The sequence below is a fragment of the Lactuca serriola genome, chromosome 7 (assembly GCF_051521515.1).
Source record: "Lactuca serriola cultivar US96UC23 chromosome 7, Lser_US96UC23_V15, whole genome shotgun sequence".
NCBI classification, from domain to species: Eukaryota; Viridiplantae; Streptophyta; class Magnoliopsida; order Asterales; family Asteraceae; genus Lactuca; species Lactuca serriola.
The window spans coordinates 22,542,447-22,551,177 of record NC_136414.1 but is presented as its reverse complement, the minus strand read 5'-3'; the positions used below and the strand labels follow the sequence as shown (position 1 = coordinate 22,551,177).

At 33.6% G+C, this 8,731-nt stretch overlaps 1 protein-coding gene across 1 annotated transcript; it reads right to left on the bottom strand.

Moving 5' to 3' along the window:
• Window positions 1–4,140: 4,140 nt before the first annotated feature.
• LOC145062044 (cytochrome P450 716B1-like) lies at window positions 4,141–7,026 on the bottom strand. The gene is made up of 4 exons (XM_079009657.1): window positions 6,448–7,026; window positions 5,090–5,540; window positions 4,735–4,922; window positions 4,141–4,647 (listed from the first exon to the last, which is right to left on the bottom strand). Exons 1-4 carry the CDS (start codon window positions 6,952–6,954, stop codon window positions 4,315–4,317), a joined length of 1,479 nt encoding a protein of 492 aa, XP_078865783.1. The 5' UTR covers window positions 6,955–7,026; the 3' UTR covers window positions 4,141–4,314.
• Window positions 7,027–8,731: the final 1,705 nt, after the last annotated feature.

Genomic DNA, 8,731 nt, shown 5'->3' with positions numbered 1-8,731 from the left:
ATATATACACACACACACACATACACACACTAGTAGGGTACTCGTACGATGCAGCGGCGTCAGATAGTTTTTCTCAGCGGCCAATTTTCATACGGTAATTTGTTTCCTTTTGGTGACACATAACTCCTTTCGGCCTTTTGTTGAACAATTTTGTGTTAGATAGTTCTTTTCGACACATACTTTCTAGTTGGTGCATAGCCGCATAATATTATTTTTATCGATTGAACATGATGAAGATTAAAAAATTATCATGTGATCGTATACATACCACCACCGATGAAATATCCACTTATGACATATGTGGATTAGAAATAGAATAGGAGTTATCTTTCAAGAAAAAAAAAATAGTTTTATTGTTTTTTTAACATGCATTATTATTTTATTATTAGTGTTATAGTTTTTCGACAATAAGCGCTTTTCAACTATGTTAGTTTTTGTTATTACATTTTCCATTTTTTCAATCTCAATGGTTTCGGTTATTAGTTTTATACTTAAGTTTAGTTTTTTCCAACTTCATTATAGACATATAATTTGCTTTTTTTTTTCAATTACAAAGGTTTTTCTTATTAGTTTTACTTTATATTTCAGTTTGGTTTCTTCCATCTTCGGTATAAACAATTTAAATTTTCAGTTCTTATTATTTAATTTTATTATTAAATATAAAACATAAGTAATGAGGATGGAGGTTTGTATTAAATGATTTTTCTATTTTTTGTACGAACAAATCCATTAAATATTTGCATTCCTTTTTGCTAACCAACACATTGGATCATTAAATCATAATGATAAAATAACATGAGTTCTTAAGTAAAATAAAACGGAAAAACCTTTTTATGATTCTTTTTTTTTTTTGGATAAAACTTTTGATTCATTATTTTGACAAAAAAATAAATCATCTAAAAAAATAAAAATAAAAGTGACGTATGTTCATGTTTGTCTTTTTCTTAATAATTTGTTGTTTTTTTTATCCTTTTAATCCATTTGTTTGTTCTAAAAATAAATACTTCCTCCTTGTCTACAGACCAAAAAACACATAGATTAAGGAAACATTAATTACCAATAACTTTATAAAATAAAATGACAATTTTGTCTTTACTTTGTATTTAATGTTTCATTAAATGCTTAGTTGATTAAGTAATAATGAGAGAGTATTTTGATAAAAAATCTATTTATTTTTAGAAATGAACTATTATTTTGGAACAAACCAAAAAAGAAAGATGGACTATAATATTGAGACGGAGAGAGTATAAAATAAATTTGCTTCTCACAACTTGACTTAAGAACTCCTTCTCACCGGATACTAAGTCTTAAAAAAGATTAATGACATGATATATGGTATATGAAATTCAATTTATAATGATATTGAAACATAGTTTAGAAATAATGGAAATACCACAACGTTCTATTTAATTATATTAAAATATAGTTTAGAAATCAAAATGTTATAGACAGAAAAAAAAATATTAGTATAAATTGATTAATTAAGCTTATTTGAGCTTAAAAGCTTAAATTATCTAGTGTCTTTATAAAAACATTCATTGGAGCTAGCGTTTGCAGAACATGGATTAGCGTTCAGGGACAACAAATCCATGTTCAGATTATTGAAGAAATGTAAGAACGTTGGATACATCTTCGATCTTTGGTTTTTAATCAATCGAGAAGTTTTGTGTTTTGTAGCAAGGTCAGTCATGTAATCATTCAATCTATTGAAGTTAAGAAGCTTATTGAACATGGTTCCAGCAATTGGACATGCTTCTTTGTCTTCGTCTTTTTCCTCTGATTATGTTGATTGTAGACATAGATGCAAAGAAGAAGAAGAAGATATATGCTTAAGATTACTGATATGGAACTGGGTTTGAGAGAAATTCCATTGAAATTGCTACTCTAGAGGTTGGATTACTGGTATGAAATATGAATGTGTTCTTTGATAGTGTGAAGTAAAACTAAGCTCTAGTATTGATACCAACGAGACCTGGGTTTTTAAATCTGAGAAGGAGACCCACCACTGTCCCTTCCTTCCACCGAAGCTAATCAAGCTATGGTTGTCGCCGCTCTTTCCTTGATGTACGAATAGATGGGTTGTGTCTAGTGGTGCTGGTGGAGAGAGAGAGAGAGAGAGAGAGAGAGAGAGAGATTCTTTAACTTTTAATTACTTAAAATTATTAAAATGAATATAAAAATAAAAAAATAAAAAACAAATATGAGGGGTATAATTATCTTGACAAAACTTCAAAAATGGTCTCTGTGGTTTCCAAAAATATCAAGTTTAGTCCCTAAGTTCAAAAAACCTCACAGATGGTCCCTGTGGTTTCAAAACTTTTAACAAATGGTCCTTTTAACTAACTCCGTTAGCTTTTGGCCGTTAAGTGAAGGGTATTTCTGTCATTTCACTACCACAGGGACTATTTATGAAGTTTTTGCCTTATTTAAAAAAAAAGAAAAAAATATAATTATTTAATATTAAAGGGTCCCACCCCTCTCTCTCTCTCTATCGTCTTCCTTCCTTGAAATCGCAACCCTCATTCCCGATTCTCAACCCTAAGAGAACACAAATCAATAATCAACAAACCAAAACTCAAATCTATCACCAATAAATCACTTATCCCCCTGAAATCTACTCAGAAATCTGCAAACATACGAAGGAAGACATTTCAATTGTTCGTGGTGGTTATTTCTATTTGTTAAGAAATCAATTCCACCGCCGAGAGATCCATTGTCGTTGTTGTGGTTGCCGGAATCTTTCTTGACGTCGAACGTCATCTTGTTGTTATGCATCCAGACTTTGAAAACCCTTTTATCGGCCCCAATTTCGTTGCAGAATCCGATTATTAAGTCTTCATCTCTCTTCTGCATCTTCCATACGACTCGTTCAGCTAATTCGTGCATCTTTTCTTTCTGATCTTGAGTGAATTTTGTTCGGAATCGTTTTTTCCCATTCGTGCATCTTTTCTTTCTGATATGTCGGAGAAGACATATCAGATGGGGGCAGGGGAGGGTAGCTGTTGGTCGGAAATAACATATAAATGGTGGTGGTGATTGTTCGTGGAAGAAAAGAAAGGGAAAAGGGTGAATCGGAAAAGCTGGAGCTCAGATTGGAATAATGGGAGTCTTCTTTGTCCGATAAAGATGCAGATTAGGCTCAACCGGAGCAGGGAAAAGAAATAGAGAGATTTCGATTCAATTAAAACACGAAACAGAGCTTTGAATCCATATCTGATTTGGAATTTGAGGTTTAATTGATAACGAGATTCAAAACCCAAATGAAATCAAGCTTGTGGAAATTTGATTTGGAATTTGAATCTTGATCTGTTTAGGAAGAAGACGTACAAGAGAGAGGGGGGGGGGGGGGGGTTGGGACCCTTTAATATTAAATAATTATATTTTTTTTCTTTTTTTTAAATAAGGCAAAAACTTCATAAATGGTCCCTGTGGTAGTGAAATGACAGAAATGTCCTTCACTTAACGGCCAAAAGCTAACGGAGTTAGCGAAAAGGACCATTTGTTAAAAGTTTTGAAACCACATGGACCATCTGTGAGACTTTTTGAACTTAGGTACTAAACTTAATATTTTTGAAAACCACAGAACCATTTTTGAAGTTTTGTCAATTATCTTTTTAAGTGGAGAATGAGCAAAAGCAATAAAAAAAATTTAATTTTGAACGATTAATACACCATCAAAACTTTTTTAACCAAAACCATATAATTTTATCAAAACACAGACTATTTTTGTAATTTTGTATTATCTTAAACCTCAAACGTATCAATAACCAAGTGATCATCGGTTCATTTAATTGTCAATATTAAAAATGGATAAGTTAGATTTCACTTTATGAGTTTTTTTTTCCTATTTACAAATACTATAAATCAAATAGTTATTTAATCATCTATACTTGTTTACATGTTTTGCACACTAATTTCTTAGGGACCATTTTGCCATATTACATCTTCTTCAACTTCTTTTATTTGTCATTTTTTTAAAAATAATTTTAATGTCATCTTCTATGGTAAAATATTAACAAATGAGTTCATGGACTCGCAAATATTGCAAGTTTTGCTCACTACATATTGGTTTGGACAATTGTAGTTTGTCTTAGAGCATCACCTACACAAGATTTAGTTGAATGATCGAATTAGGTGAAATAGATGGTTGACATTCATATTTTACATTCAATGGATTAAAATCAACTATAACATGATATCAATATTGAATTAAATTCAACCATAACATGATACCAAGTTGGCATTCATTCCATTAAACTTCATAGAATTGAATGAATTTTGATGACCTTAAGAAGCTATTGGCCTAAATCTTGCCTACAATGATGCTTTAGATGACACAAAAGTTGCTTTTATGGGTGTGATCCTAACGAACAATCCTTGATTGAATTCTGGCATTGGATTTCTCACAAAGCATTCATCTTCCTTAAGAAGCTCCCACGTGAACTGTGTCACCAAGCGATGAATCATAGCTAAAGTTTCCATTTTCGCTAGCTCTATACCGGGACACATCCTTGGCCCTGCTCCAAATGCTACAAAACTAAAAGGTGGTGGCTGCGGTGAATGCTTCTCAAAACGAGTTGGATCAAACAATGTCGGGTTTTGGAAGATGTCATTGTCCATGTGTGTCATGGACGAAGACAACAACACCTGGAAATTAAAACACAAAACCAAATCAACGTTAATTTAAGCTATTATGATATTTTGTATTCAAGTCTTTATTGGTTGATCACGTACTTGCCATCCTTTAGGAATTATGAATCCTCCATACTCAATATCTTGCATCGCTCTTCGGAAGGCCAAAGCCACAGGAGGATTTATCCTCAACATCTCGGATGCTACTCTCCATGAGTACTTCATCTTGGTAAGGTCTTCCCATGCCAATGCTTCCCCTGGTGCTTTACTTTTAGCAATTTCTTCTTGTTCTAAAAATTCAGTTTTGTGAACTCATTCAGTTCAACATAATTACAATTTACATGAGGTGGGATCTTAATTTTGTCTATTGGTGTTAGGGCAATTTAATGACAAAAACACTTACATTTTAACATATTATTATAATGATTACGATAGAAATGTGGATAAGATGCTTTACCACAAACTATGGCTGAGTAGACAGATTCATTGTTAGCCAAAAGTTTAACCAAAAACGTGAGGAGAACTGAGGTTGTATCATATCCTGCAACCATCACGACGATGATGTTGTCGATGATCTCCTCATCAGACATCGTTGGTGATCCATCATCATCATGAATGCTAATCAACGAAGTGATAAGATCTTTGTCGTGAGGGTTAGCTTGTTGTTTTTGTTCTTGAAGTGCTTCCCTTTTCTCACGTATAATATCTATAAGCATTGGTACTAGTTTCGTTCTTGCTATAATCCCACGATTGAATTGAGTCAACGGCAGATTAATTGGAATTGCTAGCACACCTTCAATCATGTGCTGGAAATGTGGTAGGAGTTTATCTCTTTTAGGCCCTCTTTCAATCCCAAAGAGAAGCGAGCAAATGACGTTGAAGGTTAATGTCTTAATTAAGGGTTGCACCTACAATGTTGTACCAAATAATGTTAAAAAATAGATTAAATGAACAAAACAAGATACATTGTTGAAAATTTTAGATTTAAAACATGACATTTCAACACTATAATAATATTCTTTTAATTAGTAGTCTTTATTTAAACTAGTTATCTATAAATACAAAAGTTATTGTTTCTTCCTAATAAAATTATTAACTATGAGAAATTAAGGTGGTGCATGAAACATATTTTAAACAAGGTATGAAATTGAATATCCAAACTGACTCCTACATAATAAGTTTCATAACACACATCCACACACTCGTACTATGAAACTGTACATGAATAAAACAAAAATAATGAAATTAATATAGCTCATATTAATATTATATAATTACATAAGGTATAAAATTGATTATCCAAGCTAACTCTTACATAATAAGTTTCATACACACAACCAAACACTCACTTATATTTGTGAAATTGTGCATCAATAAAACGAAAATAATGTAACTAATATAAGTTTAAGAATTTTCATCACTTGTCAACGGGTTTCACATGCACTTTTAATGAACATTGTATCGGTGTATCCAGTTTGCCTAAAGTATATTATAGTTCGAATTCAGAATAGTAATTGGTTGAGTATATAGCATTTACAAATTGTTGGGTAATCTTGATGGGTCAAGTCCGGTTATATATGTTATGGGTCAGTGGAGTCAAAACTTGTAGCAAAAGACATGGTCATGTCATGTTGGATTGAATCCACGTTGCTACGAAGACTTAGAGAGTTTGTTTAATTGTTTTGATCCTGTGCAGGTGACTTTCCAGCACAAACATGTCTATATTTAATTAAATTATGTTGGATTAACATGAACAAGAATATGCTAAAAAAAATACAATTATCTTAGGAAGAAGAAATTTAGTATTTCGTATACCTGAACCTCATGTTGACCATGCCAATGCGTTTGAAGGTGGTGTTGGATTTCTTCATCGACTTTTGCAGCATATTGCTTCAACACGTCAAGCTTTAGAAACGAAGTGAGAGCCGCTCTAACTCGTTTATGATCATGGCCAGCCAACTCGATGATATTTTTAGAACCCAAGATTCTACTAATTGATGGTGGTTGTGTGTTGGTGAGTATGTTCCCATCACAGGTGTAGATGAACTTATTTGCAATCGGACCATGTAAAACAACTGTCGGGTATCCAAAAAGACTGGCTTTCCAAATAGGCCCGTGTTTTGTTATTCCTTCTTGAAACCATTTATCGACCTTATCGGCTTTCAAGGCCTTCAAAAGGTCGAGGCTTTGCCCTATTACCGGTAATCCCAAAGAACCGGGTGGGAGTCGATCCGGATATTTCTTACCTCGAAAAAGGAAAAAGATAGGAAATAAAACTAACAACAAGAACAACAATACTGTTATCAAAATCTGTAATTCCATTGCTAGAAATTAACACAATCTGGTTTCAGAGAGTCCTTGTGTGTGTATGTTGTGTATTGGATTGTATGTATAAAAAAAACTCATGTTTAAATGTGATCGTCCTTTTCTGTGTTTCGTATCAAATGGAAAAGATTCTTTGGCCCACAAAACAATGAGATGGTTTTCTTCTATCTGAGACATATATATATTTTTTATTATTTATTTATCGACACATTACAAGTGTTGATACACGAGAGGAAAAAAGTTGGGGCAGTTTTCGTCATGACGTCCAATAAATTCTAGACGAACACGTTTTAGCAACCCAGCTACCATCAGTTGTAAAATGGCCGACAGCCCGAGACTATATATTCAAATTGTTCGTTTTCTTTTCTTTATGATTTGAAAACGCTTTAAACTTTAAAGGGCTTAGACCCACTTATGAATAGTAATGACGTTTGTTTTGGTGGTGGATGTGGAGGTGATGAAACTGATGATAGTGATAGAGATGGGAAAGGTTGTGGTCACAAGTGTTGTGGTACGTAGTTGTGGAGGAGGTTCAACAAATTGAAACATATTGATGCCGCGCACAAAAAATAGACAAAGATAAACGATATTGAACATGTTAATTCTGAATACTTGGACAATAAATTCAAAACCACCTTGATAGGAATACCTTGAAATTGGCTTCGAAATCTGGTTCAACATAGAATTTTGGGAGAAAAATTGGAAGTTCATAAAATTGATCATAGCCCATGCAAATTACATCAGCAATAGATAAATAAGAAACATAACTTAAAATGTAACCCTAAAGGTCCATGGGCCAAAAACAAAACCCAAAAATTATGAAAAAATAGCAAAAATGTTCACAACTCCATTTAGAAAATGATTTTGGACACAAAAATGGGTTTGTCCCCTTCGGGAACTTGTTACGGCGTGCTCCTTATTCCAAGCTTCGATTTGACTAGTAGCAGGCCTAAAACGGAGCCTCGTAGCTAGGGATGAGCAAAAGAACCGAACCGGCCGGAACCGGCCCAAACCGAACCGGACCGGGGAACCGGCTTCGGCCAAAATGAAGAACCGAACCGGCCCGGCGGTTCTACCGGTTCCAGTTCTACCGGTTCCGGTTCCGGGTCTGGTTTTTGCCGGTTTTTCGAGTTTGGAACCGGCTAAAACTACTTTTAATAGTCTAAAACTACTTTTAATAGTTTTGAATGGAAGACTTTACTTCTTACCTTGTTATGTCTAATACTAGTCTATCAGTTTATTCGAACTAGGATCCAACATTCCAAAGAAGAGGTTGGAATTGTTTTTTAGCCTTGGCACACCCGTAGCTCCAATGTAAGTTTAAAACCTATATATTGGCCTTTCATTAGTAAGATAGGAAGCAAGCTTTTCCTGTGTTCGGAAGGCATATATATAGTATAACAGATCCTGCTCAATTAGTAAGATGGTGATCACTTTTATCACGTTTCCTGATCGCACTACTGTTCCTGTTATACACTGCATCTATAACTTGACATCGGTAATACTACTACAGAACAAATAAGCATATTATGTGGAATTTGATTATGACTATTTATTTTATCCAAAGAAAACATTGTAATTCAGAAGCATGCATCAACTTTGTCTTAATCTTCAATTTTGGAATGGACTTCTCCCATTTACCACAATCAAAGATTACAATTCTCTTAAGAGGGAGAGACCGTATTGATCTAACAGGCCCAGACACACTTGAAATAATGCAATTATATAACTGCCATTTGGCTGTGCCTTTTGCCCAGAGGAAAGGGGAACTAAT

Excerpts from the sequence above, each read along its gene's own strand:
- LOC145062044 (XM_079009657.1), bottom strand. The coding sequence starts at position 6,954 with ATGGAATTACAGATTTTGATAACAGTATTGTTGTTCTTGTTGTTAGTT. Across the intron at positions 5,541-6,447 it reads ATGGTCAACATGAGGTTCAG|GTGCAACCCTTAATTAAGAC; the intron begins GTATACGAAATA and ends ACAACATTGTAG. Across the intron at positions 4,923-5,089 it reads CTACTCAGCCATAGTTTGTG|AACAAGAAGAAATTGCTAAA; the intron begins GTAAAGCATCTT and ends CTGAATTTTTAG.